At 41.5% G+C, this 18861-nt stretch overlaps 1 protein-coding gene across 1 annotated transcript; it reads right to left on the reverse strand.

Moving 5' to 3' along the window:
* Positions 1-907: 907 nt before the first annotated feature.
* Positions 908-18321, reverse strand: slc9a2 (solute carrier family 9 member 2). The gene is made up of 13 exons (XM_033617659.2): positions 17765-18321; positions 16382-16596; positions 16039-16287; positions 11587-11837; positions 11278-11495; positions 9264-9463; positions 8745-8834; positions 8588-8658; positions 5405-5572; positions 5185-5290; positions 2504-2620; positions 2212-2299; positions 908-1945 (listed from the first exon to the last, which is right to left on the reverse strand). Exons 1-13 carry the CDS (start codon positions 18027-18029, stop codon positions 1530-1532), a joined length of 2454 nt encoding a protein of 817 aa, XP_033473550.1. The 5' UTR covers positions 18030-18321; the 3' UTR covers positions 908-1529.
* Positions 18322-18861: the final 540 nt, after the last annotated feature.

Here is an 18861-nt window from a genome sequence, read left to right on the forward strand (position 1 = left end):
GGAGTGAACAAATCATTTTTCTTCCTTATTGATTCAATTTTGAGGCTACTTTAATTAAATATTGGCTAAATTGTGCACAGAACTGAAATAGTTTTAAGAGTATAAGGCTGTTAACTCTCAGTTTTCCAGTCAAACCCAATTTATGCAATTTGAAGACAGTTCAGGGACCAGTATGCAGAAATATTTAAATAAACCACTTTGAAAAATGGCAATGCTCTTTTTTCCCTTGACAAAATTTTACTTAACTTTGGAGCATTATTTGGCTCCCTTTTCGGCAAGATAACATAACATGGTCGGTACCAGTGGATGCCTTAGGTCCTCTAGTTTAATGTGATACCAGTGTCTTCACTGTAGCTTTAAAATAGATCCTGTTTGTTTGCAAAAAAGTCTGGCTCACTTCTTACCTTCAGCTCTGCCATTACTGCCACTACCAGTCACACCTGCTGCTTCTTCACAATTCTGTCATCACCTCTCTGTAACCTGACCCTTTTTAGGAGCCCCTGATTTTTGGTGAGACATTCTGACTAAGCTCATCACGTTTACATCAGCAGCACTTGTGGGTTCTGCACATCACACACCTGACCCATATCAGATGGACCGCACCATTTCACAATACCTGCAGGGGGTGTCAGATGGCATGTTGAAATGTGTTTTAATTATAAAATTACATTTATTTATCATGTAAATACATATAACTTGTACTGTCAGTGATATATAAATCAGGGAGTAAATGGTTGTACTTGATCCCATTCAAGGGTCAAGCAGAAACCTTTTCATGGGCCCCTCTTGGCCTTAGGCTGGGGTCATCTGTATCTTTTGACACCCCCTGATCGGAGGTATTTCAGATACTAAAACTGGTATTGGAAATATTGTATCCTGTGTTTGACTGAGAATGACTGGTAACGGCTTTCAACAACATATAAAATTTATTACAGTAAAAGAAAAAATAATCATCATCAGATTTGTGAGGTCCATCAGTGTAACAGACAAACAAAAGGCCTCCAGTCCCAAGAGTACTTCGTACTGCACAGCAATAGTTCCTCGTGTTAAACTGATATGGCCTGTATACAAAACTTATGTCTTCAAACATTCAACCATCACACACCATAGGCAAACAAAAGTACAAAAAGTATAATATTTACATCTAAGGAAAGAGAAACATTTACTGAAAATAAAATAGTTTAAATTAAGTTGTCTTTAAAAATCCTACAGGAAGATAAAAAGTATTTAAAATCACATTAATGTGAACGGATGAAACGGCTATACCTTTTAAAAACTGGCAGAATGACAGTTCATAAACAGTCCCTTTACTGTGTTGCATTGTGTTTCTGATGTAGTGAACACCTCTGACTTCTTATTGTCCGTTTTGGCTCATTGTAGAGGATGCTTCACTTCTAATAAGAAATAAACTGTCCCCCAGAGTTCACTAGTCTTTAACTGGAATGAACGCACAGCTGTGTGCAGAGACCCTGGAGCTGCTTGAGAACCTGAGCTGCAGTCCAGCTGCTCTTCAAAGCTCAGAGACATGATTACATCTTCTTGGGGTTCCACTGAGGCCGCCTGAGCAGAGGGTTTCGTGCTGTTTGGTTGTCTCTGGGTTCAGCCACCCAGGCTGGAGGTGGAGGTGGAGACGAAGGCTGCTGCTCCTCTTCTGCTTCGTTGTGCGCGTTTCTGAAGTTATCAGCTGAGCCGCTGTCGCTGTCCAAGTGACGGCGAGGAGCAGGAGCATGGGAATCACTGTAGGAGGAGTTTGTTCTGGACGGTCCACGCCCCGACTTGCCTCTGTCCTCCCCTGAGCTTTCATCCAGCACGTCAACAGAGGGCGCCTCTTTAAGGGTGTCCAGCCTGCGCAGAGGCATCATGGCTCTGGAGGAGGAGCGGGCAGGCTGGCCGAACCGAGAGCGTCTGGAGGGATAGGCCAGCTCTGACACTGTTTCTTGATCATCTGGGACAGATAAGGAAAAGGGTAAAATTGTAAAGAAATAGAGTGAATCATCAATACATTCACATGTTTGGCAAATATAATTTTAGCATGTTTGACATGAACATTTGCTACTTGGTAAAAACTAAAAACAACAATCAAAAGCTCCGGAACAAACTAACACCTGAACGTTGCTTTTAGGATGATTACTCCAACCATAAATCTACTTTAAGGGAAATTAAAGGGGAAAACTGGATGTTAAGGGGTGAAAAGTAGTTTGAGAATTTTACCTGTATAGCTCTGCCTCACAGGAGGGAATTTTGAGTCCAGACTTTTCCCAGCAGGAAGAGAGAAGTATTTGTGGGATTTGGGCACCGCCTGAGAATAAACATGGGAATGAAACAGCAGAGTGTAAAGAGAGAAGAAAGGAGAATGAATGAAGGTGGGATAAAGAAGGTGAACCTTGCGTTTAATTCACACTTTGGGACAAGGTTCAATTCTGCTCTCGCTTCCTGATCTCCAGCTAAAATGCTGAGAATACACTGGATGTAGCAAGCCACAGTTACAGGGTTTCCTGCTTACCGATGACTGAAAGCTGCCAGGTCGGAGGCTGCGGCGGATGCTGGCGTGGCGTCTTATCAATATCTCTTTGGTGTGGCTGTCATTGGGCAGAGCGTGCTTTCTTGTGTACGCCACCGTCTGGTGAAAGAGAACAAAAAGATCCAACATTACACAGCAGATCTGGACTCTTCCAGCTCACAGACTCTGCCATTTTGGACGTGTTCATCTGGAATACAATTCACAAGTGAGCCAACAGGTGGCCACAGTGATTGCACCTGACAGTAACCTCAACTAACTGGCAAATGGATAAAAATGCTTTCAGAGGAGACGGCATTCTTTACAGCTCAGATTACTCAACCAAAACTGGCCAAACCTGTCTGAGCTGAAATGGTCCATGTCTCTGTTTGAACTTTACGAGCTGCCACACTAACCTCTTTAATGCAGCGTACCCATCACGGTCAACATAGACCTGTCTGTCTGTCCTGCAGCTGTTAGACCTAAAACAAACATTTCTAACACTATAACCGCTGCCATTGTTCTTTATAGAACTGTCTCTCTTCAAAAAATGCTCCATGATCTACTGCTCTGATCTGTTAACATTACAATTTAGATTCTCACCTCATAAAGTGTCAAATAGATTTTAAAAAAATCACAATAACACTGTTGTTAAATGCAACAACTCTAACGTGATTTGAGTTTAAAGAGGCAGCACGAGACCAGTTTTCCGAATGACCCGTGCAGGATGTCAAATGTTAAAACAAACAGCAGATAAGAGGTGACGCTGAGTTTGTGTGTGAGAGCTGAAAAGAGCGGCTATTAAGACAATCTGACAATTTGTCCACTCAAGAACAGAAGCACATGCTCCCTGTTTTTTTCCACACATCAAAGCGTCTCCGTGGGTGAGGTCATGTCACTAATGGAAAAGTACTGCCGGCCGCAGTCTGTGGCTATGCAAAACAACTCACAGTTTCAGTACTGGAAGTGATCACGTCATTGTGTGAGGCGTCACAGGAAATATATGTTTCCAGTTCATCAAATAAAATGAAGTCTGTTCACTTTTGATGAAGAATATGAATAAAGAGAGGATTTCAGGTGAAAGAATCTGACGCTGTTCTCTTGCCTTTTCAAGCTGCTACTCCATTTTCACGTATAAAACAAAGATGATATCAGGTGCACTTGGCTTCATTTAAGAGCCTAGAACATGTTCAGCTTTGTAGAAGAACACTTGAGACTGGGCTGCTGTCTGATCCATCGAGGCGAGATACTAATGTATGTACTGTAAGCACCTGCGTGTTTACTGCAACAACAGCAAAATGCAAATGCATGCAGACTGGTGGCAGCTGTCCGCCTTTAGTCAATCAAACAGCTCCTCTGACAACAAAGTGGTTGTCCCTAACTGCTGCTTTAGTGTTGGAAGAAGTAGTCAGATCCTTTTCTTAAGTAAAAGTACCAACAGAACAATATAAAAATACTATATTACATATAAAAATCCTGCATTACCACTAATTAAATTTGTGACACCATCAGCCGGCTTGAGTCGAGCTCAGATGGCCAGTTCACACTGCTGCAACTTTTCTCTGCAACATTCTAAAATGGTTTTGTCTCATCACGAATCTTTGGTCTGAACTGGGCTTAACAGTGGGAGATGGAATCCTCTCCCATTGCAGGTAAACCAGAGCCGTTCACATGGCTCTGCAGTAGATGAGTATGCCTTTCTGTTTTCTATACTGGTGTTACGTTTAATGTCACAAACACTCTGGAAAACAGGTTAGTAAACAGCAGAAAGCAGCCAGGAGGCCAGTGAAAATGTTATGGTAGTTACTTCTTTTGGATCTGTTAAGCCCAGTTCAGACCAAAGATTCGGGACGAGCAAGTTGAAACAGGCGACTACTTGCAATGCACTGTTCTGCAACGTTCTAAAAACCTGCCGGTTCACACCAATGCAACTAGATGAGATGGAGTATCATCTCTATGCAACAACTCTGTACTTCTGTTCTGATTTCCAGCTTTTCAGGCTTATTTTGTGGCTGAATATAATTTGTAGCTTCTTGAAATATGAATGAAGATACCGGCACACCGTGAGGACAGAAACAGAGGGCTCGGCGGATGGAGCATCTGCCGCAGCAGCAAGCAAACAGGTCACAGGTGAGCTCAGATGGCCAGTTCACACCGCTGCACCTTTTCTCTGCAACATTCTAAAACAGTTTCATCTTGTTGCAAATCTTTGGTCTGAACTAGGCTTTATTTTTCCAGTCTCTCTTTCAAACCCTGTGCCAATTAATTTGAAATGATGTTCAGGTGTGGCTTGGACAAAGACGGATGGAATTTGTGGCTGAGATGACAAAGAGTCATAGAGGTTAACGACGGAGGCGACACATGTTACTACATCATGCCAGAAAAGCAAAAATTAGCACGAGTGTTATGTTTACATTACTGCAGATCGGAGCTGGAGCTGAAAAATGTCCATGACTACTGAAGAGTCATTTGTCCTGGTAATGAATGCTGATGTAACCTTTTCCATTACAGACAAAAGCCAGATGTTAGTGGGTGTTAGTGGGTTTTTTGGCCAGTGGGAAAGTACTGAGTAAAAGCACTTGGTTACTTTCCTCCACTGTGAAGCATGATACGAGAAGAAAGGGAAAGGAAAAAAACAGGATCGTGTGCACGCAGCTGTAATCCAGCAATATTATTTGATATCTCACCCGTTGCCTGATCTGGTACATGTTCTTGGACAAGATGTCATGCATGTTCTTCAGGTCAGGAGCCAGGAACTTCCTCTTAGGTTTAGCAGAGCTTTTCTTCTCCTCACTAAAACACAGATATTCAGAGAAATTACTTTCCTCCACCTCTTTGAACCAAACAGACAATACAAAGGCGGTGTGATCGTCAGAGAAAAAGAGGAACGTATTAAAGTTTTCATACTAGAGAGAGACGATGGACGGAGCAGCGCTGATGTCTCCAGACACCGTGTCCAGGATCTCCATGGCGTTCTGCAGCTCCAGCTTCTTATACAGCGCCACGATACTGGACTCGGCTCGGCTGTCTCGGATCAGGATCTTCCGCAGGATTCGATTGTTGAACTTCATAAACCTGGCACAGAGAGGAGGGGGAATACATTGCTGAGTTTGTGTGAAACAGAGATATCTGAGATCAAAACAAACTATGCGTTTGTAATGAAGGAACAGGTAGGTTTTGGACAGCTATAGAGGTCCATCACACAAAAGAATAAACTGTATCAGGCTCTGGCTACACAGCAACACTTCTTAGTATGATAACATCAAATATATGTTTGGGTGCAATTTTTGTTCTTTTTAAAATTCTTATTGCAACTGTCTTGTCTACTAAATTGAGCACAGCGTTCGTTCAGGCAGGACACGATGTCAAGCTCAGCTCAAATCCCAGCTACATCAGTTGATCTCAAACAGCCCAATCGACTGATGGAGCAGCTGATTGATGGAAGGGGGTCAGCTGATAGATCACATGATCCCTTTTTATGCAACTAATTGGTGACTCTCATTCAGGGCACCCTATTTAAACTGCTCTGGCCTGCCTACTGCTGCTGCTGCCTTAAGCCTGATTTATGGTCCTGCAGCGTACCTACAACGTACCTACGTCGTTGCCGTGACGCCGTCGTGAACCCTTCGAACTTCTCCGTCACTCCATTTCGTCGCGGTGCAATTCACCGCCAGAGTGGTAGGAGGCTGCGTTCCTTTCCTGAATGGTTATCGTCTTCTCTAGTTGATTCTTTGTTTAGCTTCCGGCTTTTCCGGTCACAGAGAAATGAACGTGGAGCACGGACAGACGGCTCCGTCCGTATCCGTATCTGTATTGAACATTGAGCATAAATGGGCCTTAATATTGCAACATCTACATCGCAACAGAAGATGTTTAAAGATGGCGGGGATGGCGCAATCTGGAAATACGGAACCGGAAATGCGTTACTACCAAGAAAATAAACCAATCATAGCCCTCTCGGTCTGCGCTGGGTCTGCGTTGCCTCGACGTGTAGTTACATTTTTGGGGAGATGCACATCAGGCTACGCCGGGGGCTACGGCGAGCCTTCTGTGTTACCACATACCCTACGACGTAGCGATGTCGTTGATTTAACGCAGGACCATAAATCAGGCTTTAGGCTTTCTGTGTAGGCGCATGGAAGGGCAGAGAGGCCCCAGAACAGAGTCATACTGCCAAATATAATGCTGCAAATGGAAATAAAGTTTTCTTTCACTAAAGTGGTCCTGACTGAACTTTATTTGTGGCTATTTTTGTCTTGTTTACACTTTATAGTACTATTTATATTGCGTATATAGTATCTGGTAGCTCTTTTTTCATGCTTAATTGGTGCAAACAGAATTTTACTTTTTTAAAGTTATCTATCTGTAATAAATTCATTCTATTTTCTAATTTTTTTTTCAGTTGGCGATGGGCTAAAATCTCTGACCCACATCTACTTCCCTGGTGATACAGCATTATGCACTTCCTGCTTGTCTCAGAAGCTGTTTGTGTAGTCTAGTTTTGAGCAGTTTAACACATAATCAGTGGGACCATTTAGGACCACTGTCCTGCTGAACTGTCCTGGAATTGAGGGGCTGTGTATAAAAAAGGCCACTGTACACTTAATATTGATATCATTACCCTCAATTATCCTTTTTTTTTAAAAAAAAGATATTTTTGGGGGCATTTTTTAGCCTTTATTTGATAGGACAGACAAGTGTGAAAGGGGGAGAGAGAGTGGGAGTGACATGCAGCAAAGGGCCACAGGCTGGAGTTGAACCCGGGCCGCTGCGGCAACAGCCTTGTACATGGGGCACCTGCCCTACCACTAAGCCACCGACGCCCCACCCTCAATTATCCTTGAATCATTAAGTCAGTTAACCCAGTGCAATGTGTCAGAGTACAAACCCAAAACAAACATTTCACAGTCCTTTTACTTTCTGACTGCTTGTTTTGACTTGTTAAAATCTAATTAGAAATCTGCATTGTTGAGAAACCCGTCTCACAAGACGAGCATGGAGAGTGTGTAAACAAAGCTACAAGGAAGAAAAGGAACACTGGAGAAGGGAAAGAAACAAAGGATAAAGGGAGAAGTGAAAGCAGAGGTGTGTCTGCAGTCACATATAAAAGGTTAAAATAGTGAAATCGAAATATAAATGTAACATTCATATTATTTCAAAGTTATAATTACACTTAATTGTTGTAAGAGTAGCTGCTTCAGGCACCTATGCACCAAAACACAGGGACAGTTCACCCTAAAATCAAAAATACATATTTTTACTCTTACCTGTAGTGCTAATTATCAATCTTGATTTGCTTTGGTGTGAGTTGCAGAGTGTTGGAGATATCTGCCGCACCATTTTAGCTTCTACTGCTAACTCATCTAGCACCTCTGAACTAGCTAACGTTTCAGAGCAGCCAATGAGGACGCCATCGATACGGCTGGCAGGTGTGGTTAGGTAGAAAGAAAATAGTCCCTACATGAAATTGCTCACAACAAGGTCTGTGGATTATCTTGAGCAATCGGGTCATGATTTCTCGAAAGAGAAATTGCTGTTGAGTTTTTCAAATGTATTTTTTGGCGCTTTGAGCACCACAAGCTGAGTGCCATCTAGTTCCATTATATGTGAGAGAAGGCAGACATCTCTATGGCCGATATCTCCAACACTCTACAACTCACACCAAAACAATCTAGACTGATAAATAGCACTATAGGTAAGAGGAAAAATATGTATTTTTGATTTTGGGGTGAACTGTCCCTTTAAACTGTGAGGGTAAAACAGTCAAATGAGGAACTGAGTAAAACATGTCGGAGCTTTAGGAAAAAAAAACGTCAAGAGTCACTGCAGATGGCAGAAGTTGAACACGACACCAAAGTCTGGTTCGCTGTCAACATTCCCACACAGTCCCCGAGTGAACAATAGTATTGTCAAAGAAACAACAAAGACAGAAACTGAGAACAGGTGAACTAAAACTGCCACCTCTCCTCTAGTTTCACCGCAGATTCTTTTTCTTTAAAGTTAAGATGCAGCAGTAAGTCATTTATGATGAAATGAAAGCAAATAAATTAAAGCTTTTTGTTGAACAGACAGGAGAGAGAACGTTCTTACTTGTCCTTCCAGTAGAAGTGGCTCCACTGTCCACACAGGTCCTCAATGCCAGCTATGGTGTGCTCCATAAGCTGAGAGCAAAGGGAGACCTGTTAAAACTGTGCGCACACAAATATTCCATCACCCACATTTACAACAGTCAAAACCTGTGGCATACCCTGCAGTGAATCTCCACGTTGATGGTGTCAAGATTGCGGTTGGTTCTGCGGACATTGATGAACTCGATCAAAGGTCGAATACTGATGCCCTGTGGAGGAGGAAAAGAGAGATGAGAGATTCAGCAGAACCCAGAAAAACATGAGAGGACAATCAAAATCCCAAATAGCTGTCAAAAGACTGGCCATTGATTAAATAAAGAGCTACAGATTTCAGCACCTTATGGCATCAGAAACAAGCTGGTGGAAAGACATCATTTTGATCTGACATTGATCTGACATTGAGTTGGAAGATCTTTATATCCAAAACACACAACCTACTAGAAAATGAAATCAGCTCTGATCTGGACTTTAAATCATGGTGTGTGCCAAAAAGAAAATCATGTTTCTCTCCATTTAAGACAAAAAATATATAGCACACTAATATAAGTTAGATTTGCTGGATTTCTTAGAAAGACATCAATGATTCACAGCAAACTGTGTAAAATGTTTTGAGTATAAGCATACAGACGCTCTCTTACCTGAAGAAAGACAGTGAAGAGGATGATAGCAATGGTGGCAGTGACAAAGAGCTGCTTGCGGCCGATGTTATCAGGAAGGGTGAAGGCCAAGGCGAATGAAATTGCCCCTCTCAGGCCACCGTAGGCCAGGCCAAATTGATCTTTTAGGTTAAATGGGATGGTGCGGAAAGGGTTAATGATCTGAGTCAGCACCAAGACACCTGTAAGGGAAGGAAGAAAAATGTCAGGTGTTATTCTTAACTTTAAAGCTGCATTAACTAATACGTTTATATCAACTATGAATCAAGTAACTCTGTGTGATGTGCAAGTGGTTGTTTGTAGTGATGAACCTACAGAGAAAAATCACCCGACTCTGTAGTTCCCTTGAGCACTACCAAACTTTAAAGCGTTCTTCAGCTCCTAGTTTTGGCTTTAGGGCACACAATTGTACTGTCTACTCCCATCAACATAGTTTCCAGCAGTAGCAGGCAACTATTTCAAGCCACTTAGCAACTAGCTGTTGAATATTTAGCTGCTAACTTTAGCTGCGTTTAGCTGATATTTCCCTCAGGAGCTGGTGGAGACCAAAACAGAGCAAGAAGCTACGTTCACCTTTATAGCCGTATACAATGACAATAACTCTGTGTTGTTTTTTAGTTTGTTCTGCTTGCCTCAGCTCAAGGCTACAGAGACAAACAGTTAAAGGTGCCCTGTGGAGTTTTCTTACAAGCACACAAAAGACATGTTTACAGCTAGTGTTATTCACTGAGATGGGTGTATCTTTGAAGTCTGACAAAGGAGCTGAAGGCTTTTTACCTTCATAGAACATTTACAAAGCCAACTTTTAAAAGCATTCAAATCTTGCATCGTTTACATACATGTTTGCCGGCAAACAGTCTTCTTCCCTGTTTTTATTAGAGCATTAGCTATGTTTGTTGGAGTGTTAAGCGGTATGGATACTTCTGTGTCAAATCGACTCCAGACGCATAACCTACGCCGTAGCCTGACGTACACCTCCCCAGAAATGTAACTACATGTCGCAGCAACGCAGACCTCCTGTTTATTTTTCCCTCAGTGGAAACAAAGCTTTTATTTTCTTTAATTTCATGGATAAGAGACAATAAATTTTGAAGACATTAAAGCCTCCACAAAGTAACATTTTAAGTCTTAAGTGTGATTTATCCTGGCTTCATATGATCTCCACTATGCATTGGGCTAATTTCATTCATTCATTCATCTTCTAACCGCTTCATCCTCTTGAGGGTCGCGGGGGGGCTGGAGCCTATCCCAGCTGACATCGGGCGAGAGGCAGGGTACACCCTGGACAGGTCGCCAGACTATCACAGGGCTGACACATAGAGACAGACAACCATTCACGCTCACATTCACACCTACGGAGCATGGAGTTATCAATTAACCTAGTCCCCAATCTGCATGTCTTTGGACTGTGGGAGGAAGCCGGAGTGCCCGGAGAGAACCCACGCTGACATGGGGAGAACATGCAAACTCCGCACAGAAGGGCTCCCACATCCGGGATCGAACCAGCAACCCTCTTGCTGTGAAGCGACAGTGCTAACCACCACACCACCGTGCCGCATTGGGCTAATTTATACAATGTAAAATGCCATAGGCTTGTGCTAATGACGTTAGCATGTTGTAGTTGTGGGAAAATGTGTCCAGATAAAGACAAGTGTTTGTCTGTGAATGCTGCGAGTTATAGTGAAGCTGATTTGTGTACTTGTGTTTGAAACTGTCTCTATTAAGCCATGCTTAATGTGTGTTTAATGTGTGTTTTGAATCAACTAAACTTTACAGCACTACACAGAAACCCTGATTCCGACTAGTGAACTGCAGAGTGACACAGACACTCCGCCGACAAAAAGAAGACAGGAACCCACTTGTAAAAACATTGCTTCATAGCACTACTAGTGATCAAAAACTCCACAGTGCACCTTTCATCCTGCGACAAGACCAACAGAGGCCAAGACAAACCTGACCTCCAACATGACACAGATAGCCCCTGCCCTCTCCTTACCGAGACCCCTCCACACAAAAGCAAACAGCAGTGTGAACAGGATGTAGCCCCAGTTCCACTCATGCTCTGTTGTTATGGTGACGACCCCCAGGAAGAAGAAGATGAGCGTCTCTGAGATGGAGCCAAGCATCTTGACCACATGGCGGATGGTTGTGCAGGAACGCTGGGAGACATTTTCCTCCACGTAGTACTTCATGGTGAGAGCGCAGGTCACAATGCTGCAGAAGAACACAAACCGCTGCTGTGATGTTCCTGTATTCTTGAAGCATTAAATATTTGGACCTGGAAAAAAAGTTAAAGTCTACTCACGCCATGATGGACGAGATGGCGAAGAGCTCAGCCACCAGATAGGCCAGGTAGCTGTACATGAATATGAAGAGTGGCTCGATCTCTCGAACCTTGGAGGTGAATCTTGTGGTGAAGGCGGCAACGAAGCCAAACAGGATACCGAAGCCCATCCCACCGAGCCCGACCACAAAGAACCGTGCCACCCCGAGGAAAACATCCACTGGCTCCACCACCGGCATCTCCGCCACAAAGTTGAACATGTTGTACAAGACCTGAAACATGTACACACATGCTGAATCGCACATGCAAACACACACTCTTTTATGTGAAGCTTTCTGAACGTATGCACGTGCACGAACAGTCCACACACCCCTGTGACAGGTCACGGGTGGTGTCAGGGGCTGCGGCCTCTACTGACACAGTTGCAGATAACAGTGATTCATTGGAATATTTACTCTGCTCTGTTTGCAATTCGATAATCTCATTTCACCAAGCGCGCTGAATGACTCACGGAAAAAGAGCATTTGCCAAAGCAGTTGGCTTTGTTCCTCCTGTTCTGCCGATACCACTGACAAACAACGAAAGCAGCTCATTGCTGTTTTCATGGTGATGTGGCTGCACACGGCCATTAAAAGTACATTTTCACAGAAAGCAGGAAATTTGTAGACATTAGAAATAATGTGAGAGCCAAAGGCAAAGACAGGCTACCTACCACACAGTACACAGACCACATTTAGCATTTTCTTCAAGGGTCTTCAATATTACAAGCAAAAACTTGCTATGCAGAATAAGGTTTCTGACAACAGTGTTAACTTTCCTTGACAGCTAGTAGTGTCTGCCACTAGTATGAATGCACACTTGATCAAACTAATGAAAAAATACTGTCATACTGAAAATATTGTAAAAAGGGTATGAAAAAAAGTGGTAAATAACATCCAGTAATGATAAATTCAAATAGTCACATTTGGAACCTGGAGGGTGTTACTGATGAGGAGGCTCAGGAGTTTATCTGAAAGAGGTGCAGCAGTACATCTTTAAGAAAAGGGTGGGGAACCACTGACTTAGCACACAGTCCATTTAAAGATATACTATGCAGGATTTTCCTACAAAAATGTATAGACTCATACAAAGGTAACCCCTCTCAATCATCACTTCTGACCCACTAGCAGTGTGTGGCAGTGTATTTTTCTGCAAACACTCTGCCCTCTGCCTGGATTTTCTTATTTGCCTCATATTTTCTGTGTTCAGGACATCTATGGCGTGTACTCCCACAGTGCTCAGCTGAGGTCGGGGCTTTACCAAAAGGTAGCAACCAGGTGCCAGACTATAAACAGCAGGCACCCAAGAGAAAGAACACACATATAGCGAGGTGAAACGCCCAGTGAAAGCTAATCTGGAATTGGATTTTACTGTCACTTGTGCTGGGGAGTTTGTTCACAACAGTAACTGACAATCCTGCACTGTATAGTGGATACGACTAGTGATATATTTTTTGTTCTCAAGCAAAACATTGCAACAGACTATCTGTGACATTCAGTCCCGAGCCAATCTGTTCCTACTAAAGATGTCAATCTGGACATTGTAGTTTTTATTTTTGGAGATTCATTTATTTCCCGTAACCGCTTATCCTGTTAGGGGTCACAGGGGTGCTGGAGCCTATCCCAGCTGACATTGGGTGAGAGGCAGGGTACACCCTGGACAGGTCACCAGACTATCACAGGGCTGACACATAGAGACAAACAACCATTCACATTCACACCTACGGACAATTTAGAGTCACCAATTAACCTGCATGTCTTTGGACTATGGGAGGAAGCTGGAGTGCCCAGAGAAAACCCACACTGACACAGGGAGAACATGCAAACTCCACCCTGGTTTCGAAACCCTCTTGAAACCACCATACCAAGATTTGGAGTGCTATGGATATCTACGGCAGCAGGACAGTGTATGAGGGACAGACTCTAAATAAACTACTGCAGCTCAATGATGTGTTTTTAATAGTTTTTGGAAAACAATGGAGCTCTATGGCACTGAGGAATGAGCTGTATCAGGCTTTGGGTACACAGACAAAGATTGTTAGATCAATTCATTGTTGGTTGTGGTCTTTTGATGGGATTTGTTGTTAGTAAGAAACTCATCTATTAAACAGACTGTTCTGCTCTGGGATGAGTCTGTCGAACAAAGATCACTGAAAAGGCAAACAGGAGCCATTTTTACAGCATTTACTAAAAGCGGATCTGTACATGGAGAGAGACGGCAACAGTTCCCTGTTTAAAATTTGCATATGTACGACACAGATGGTGCAGATGATAACCTGGCAGTCTCAGTTGCAGTTCTCACCTGAAGTACTTCTGTATCTGTGCTTTTGGCAAATATTACATCTCGTCTGATTTGTGTAATTCTGCTCTCTGTGCTCTCTGTGCAGACCGCGCCTGGGTAAATGTTTGTCTTCACTTTCTGCATCAGATCCGCTACTGTGTCCCAAACAAAAGGGTCGCCACACCAAAGCTAAACGCAGGTTGTTGGAGGGGGGTGGGGAGGGCTGAGCACAATAAGGAAGAGGGTGAGGGGGGAAATTTGAGCATGAGCTCAGTTCAGAGAAGTTTCAGACGGTGTTGTCTGCATGTGTTAACTCCGCCCATACGACCAAAAGCTACAGTGACCTCAGAAACTGGTTTGGCCGCATCTGAGCAAACAGACCTAAATCCTCAGACCTGCAGACACAACTGTTTCTTGCCTCTTACAACATTCCCTCACTTCTATTTTTGAGTCGTTTATCTGTTCTGCAATCTTGCCTGCGCGCACACATTTTGTTCTCATAAAAGCAAAAAAGAGGGTGAACTAATTGTACAGTATCTGACGAAACCTGAGCCGAGCCTTTAGAGAAAGAGTAGAAAAGCGCTGGACAACATGATACTGGATCTGACATTTTTTTTATAATAGCAGTCCTGAAATTAAGGGTCCAAACTGGGTTTCAAATGGTGGGTGGAGTCCCAGTAATCTCCATGTTGAACAATGTGTGTGATGCTGCTTTGTTCCCACACCAGTTGCAGCACATTCCCAATTAATTGTTCTTTTATCTAGGCAGAAGTAGACCAGCAGCTCCCGTGTTCTGCAAGGTTCAATTACTGCTTTTGTCAATTAAGTCTGAACACAGACAAGTTTGAGTTAGAAAGGGCATTTTGGGAAATATTAAGCATGCAACTTGGATTTTACTGCACATGATGTGTGAGTTTGTTAACGGATGTTTAACACAGTTTTGCTGTTGTTAACCCTTCGACACCTGAGTTAATTAGCTTGATTTCTTTGAAAAACATGGGAAGAGGGTAACGAGCAGAGAGAAGAAATTAGCAAGAAATTAGTAAAAAGAAAAAAAGAAAAACGAGGAAATAAATAAAGTTGAACGCAATCAAACAAGAAAATGACTTGGAAAGAGTGCTTAAAAATTAATTAAATTAATATTCATAATAATAATTATAAATGTAGCTTTTTCTTGGCTTTTTTCTTTTTTGCGCCTATTTTTTTTTTTTCTAAAATAATATCCTTTTTTTGGGGGGGGCAATTTGTGTTTTACATTAAGTTGTATGCAATTATGAAAATAAAAAAGTTTTATAACAATTTGACAACCATTTACCGTCAAAAAAAGGATTTTTTTTTTACAGTGTGCAGCTCTGCCCCCCTTTAATAGGTTGCAAATTAGTTGCAAACAGTTTAAGCAGAGTGTTCTTTCAGGAAATTACCCAAAAACTTTGCAAGAAATTAGTCAAAACAGAGAATTAAAAACAAGAAAATTTGTTAAAAAAAAAAAAAAAGAAAAGAAAGTTAAAAACAATCAAACAATAAAAAGACCTGGAAAGAGTGATTAAAAATTATAAAAATTCTGTACCATAATTTTAAAATGTAATAATAGTAATTATTATTATTATTAGAAATATAGTTTTCCCCTAGCTTTTTTTTTTTTTTTTTTTTTTTTTTAACCAAATTTTACCAAAATAGCTCTTTGCCCTTTTCCCTGTGTTTTTGCAAGAATCACACCAATCTGGTCAGGGTTCGAAGGTTTACATACTTGTAAGGTGTGTCTGAAAGCAGCACAAGAAAAGGGTTATATGTGGTCCCCTATGACTTTGATTCATCGAGAATTTTCTCAGTTTCTTGAATTCCTTGCTCACTGTGGAGGCATGCAAGAAAAGCAAAGTTCTCTTCGCATATTCAACCTAACTCAGGGTGAGTTATCAATACACAAATGGTCATTTGAGAGGTGAAGTATTTCTTTAACAACAGGTTGTAACTGCACCTAGCTCTCTGCTCTGCATGTTTTCATAACAAGCAGTAGCCCTGAGGTATCCACAGCAGGCCAACGTGTTGCAGCAAGTCTGAGCTTCGAGCAAAAAGGCACAACCAACACCTGAAACAGTCCCTATAACCTGCACAAACACAAACACACTACCTGAATCTCTGCCTCAGTCCACTCACCACAGTGACAGCATCATTGAAGAGGCATTCTCCAAACACCACAATGTAGAGCTGCTCGTTCACAGACACGTCCTCAAACACGCTCAGCACAGCCACAGGGTCCACGGCCGAGATGATGCTGGCGAACAGTAGGTTCTCCTGCAGGTTGATGTCCTGCACGCCAAACGCCTCAATCTGGCATATGGCGAACAGAGACATGCCGATGCCGATGCTGTTCCACAGAGTCCCCACCACTGCAAACCAAAACACCTGCAAACAGAAATGTTAGAGTTTCTCTTTGAGATGAATGAATGAAGATAAATCTGTTTTGGGAAAGCTGTGGTTTGGGGAACTTGTAACTGACCGTGCCAATGTTCTCAAAGAAAGGCCTAGTGGGCATGAAGTAGCCCGAGTCCAGGACAATTGGGGGCAGCATGTAGAGGAAGAAGACGTTGGTGGTGAGCACAGCAGGGGGCTCCTCGTGGACAGAGTGCATGATGCCACCCACGATCAGACCAATGCTGATCAGAAGACATGACTCTGGCACCCAGATGGTGATCTTGTGATACACATGGAAACCTGAGAGAAGAGATGTGAGGTCAGTTCAAAAACAGGAACAAGGCTGCATGTAAAAAAGCTCAATAATAAATAAAATAAAACATCAAATTAGGGCGTCGGTGGCTTAGTGGTGGAGCAGGCGCCCCATGTACAAGGCTGTTGCCGCAGCAGCCCAGGTTCGGGTCCAGCCTGTGGCCCTTTGCTGCGTGTCTCTCCCTCTCTCTCTCCCCCCTTCACGCTTCACTGTCCTGTCGATTAAAGGCAAAAAAATGCCCTAAAAAATATCTTTAAAAAAATAAATATATAAATAAAACATCAAATTAAGTTTGTTTTAAATTGTTATTTTTATTTACAAGTTTATTTGACATTATTTAACTTAAAATAAACTTATTCTATTTTGAATCATTTTTATTTTATCTTAAATTTCATAATAGGAATAGGAATAATATTTTTATTATATTTAATTTTGAATGAAATAATAAATCTAAAATAAATAAATAAATTCATTTTAAAATCATACATGTAATAATCAATAAAATAAAAAATTAAATTGAGTTTTTTTTCAATTATTTTTTATTAGTTTGTTTGAAATTATTAAATTTAAAATAAACTTTTTTATTTTAAATTTACTAATTTACTTCATTTTAAATTTCATAATAGGAATAATATTTTTATTGAAAAATTGAAATAATAAATTGAAAATAAATAATGATGAATAACTAAATAAATAAATAATACATGCAATAATAAATAAAATAAAATCAAGTTTATTTCATACTATTATTTTTTATTTAAAAGTTTATTTTGAAATTATAAATTTAATGTAAACTTTTTTATTTTAAAGTTAATCATTTATTTTATTTCAAATTTCATAATAAATTCAAAGTATATAATAATAAATAAATGAATTGTAAAAAATAATACATTTCATAATGAAATACAATACAGTTTATTTTAAATTACTACTTTTTTATTTAAAAGGTCATTTGCATGCAAGTTTATTTGACAGGGACCAGGTAGAGCAAATTCCAACACTTAAAATCTGATGCATTCTACTGAGATATCCAAAATATTATTTTCTTCCACAGTCCCTGAGTCAAATTAAAAAAAAAAAAAAAAAAATTGACAAAATAATCACAGAGCTGGATCTTAACCCATCAGCAGTTTGAGCATATGTGACTATACTCACCAATCTTTGCGAATGAGGCCAGCAGCACCCACAGAGTAATCTCAAAAGGTATCTGTATTCTCGGGTAATCCATTGTAAACACTGGTAAATTTGCCTTCTCCGCGTCTGGAAAGGCCTGAGGGCCATTATCAGGCTTAACGGGGGGCAATATGGTGACACTGCCGGTTGGTTTGGGAGGGATTTCTCCTCTGGAGCCATATGGAAGACTTAGAAATGTCAAAATGATGAGTAAAACTCCTTGTCTCCTGCTAATGCTTAAATCCATCGTGCACAAAAACCACAGCTCCAACACAGTAATCCAAACTGATGCGAGTATCAATCACTCCATTGAACTTCAGAGCCGAATAAAGAAAAACAGTTGAGGTGAGAACAAGCTCAGCTTCTCCTCCAGATGTTTGTGATTTTAATTTCCTCGCATGTTCTCACTCCATCTTCAGCAGTGAAGCCTTATTTAACTTTTCCTCAGAGCTCCAGGAGGTTGTGTGATCCGGCTGGAGTCTCCTTCAAACTGCAGAACAACACACACCTGTGGTTTACCTGCAGCGCGGCCACGAGTTCCGATACAGGCTGGGCGCGGCCCCGAGCCCTGCTCTGATTAGGTGTCACCTGGAGCACATATAAAGGGGTGGGGCGCGGTGCTGCTGCGGGCCATTCAGTCTTAAGGCCAATCTTAAGTTTCGGTGATTCCAGTTTCCTGAGCCACACTGGTTTCAACTTTCACCTAACACAGACTTTTATCTGATGTATCTGAAGTGCTTTAGGAAGTGCAGACTGCAAAGGTTAATGGATTTTAATGAGGCCATTTCACTAAAATGTGAAAACCTAAAGCATATTTTAGGAGTCAGGTTGATATAAGTCAGTTTCTTCTCAAATTCAGTGATGACCTTTCCAGCTATTCCTGAATAATATCCCACTTAATCTTGTCTATTTTTGTTTCCACATCTTTACTCTTACCCTGACTTTAAGGACAAGACACTGACCCTTACATGGCCCCTTAATATTTAGAACATGTTCATTTGTCTCCCCCAATAAAAAACATGAAAGTGGTAAAGGACTTAAATGTATTTACACCACAAATTGATGCAGAAAGGGCACAA

The sequence above is a fragment of the Epinephelus lanceolatus genome, chromosome 14 (assembly GCF_041903045.1).
Source record: "Epinephelus lanceolatus isolate andai-2023 chromosome 14, ASM4190304v1, whole genome shotgun sequence".
Taxonomy (NCBI): domain Eukaryota; kingdom Metazoa; phylum Chordata; class Actinopteri; order Perciformes; family Serranidae; genus Epinephelus; species Epinephelus lanceolatus.

Bases quoted from the DNA above. Each gene is read 5' to 3' on its own strand.
- slc9a2 (XM_033617659.2), bottom strand. From the start codon at position 18,029: ATGGATTTAAGCATTAGCAGGAGACAAGGAGTTTTACTCATCATTTTG. The intron at 2,300-2,503 runs GTAAGCAGGAAA...GTTTATTCTCAG, and splicing joins CTGGCAGCTTTCAGTCATCG to GCGGTGCCCAAATCCCACAA. The intron at 1,946-2,211 runs GTAAAATTCTCA...TATCTGTCCCAG, and splicing joins TGTGAGGCAGAGCTATACAG to ATGATCAAGAAACAGTGTCA.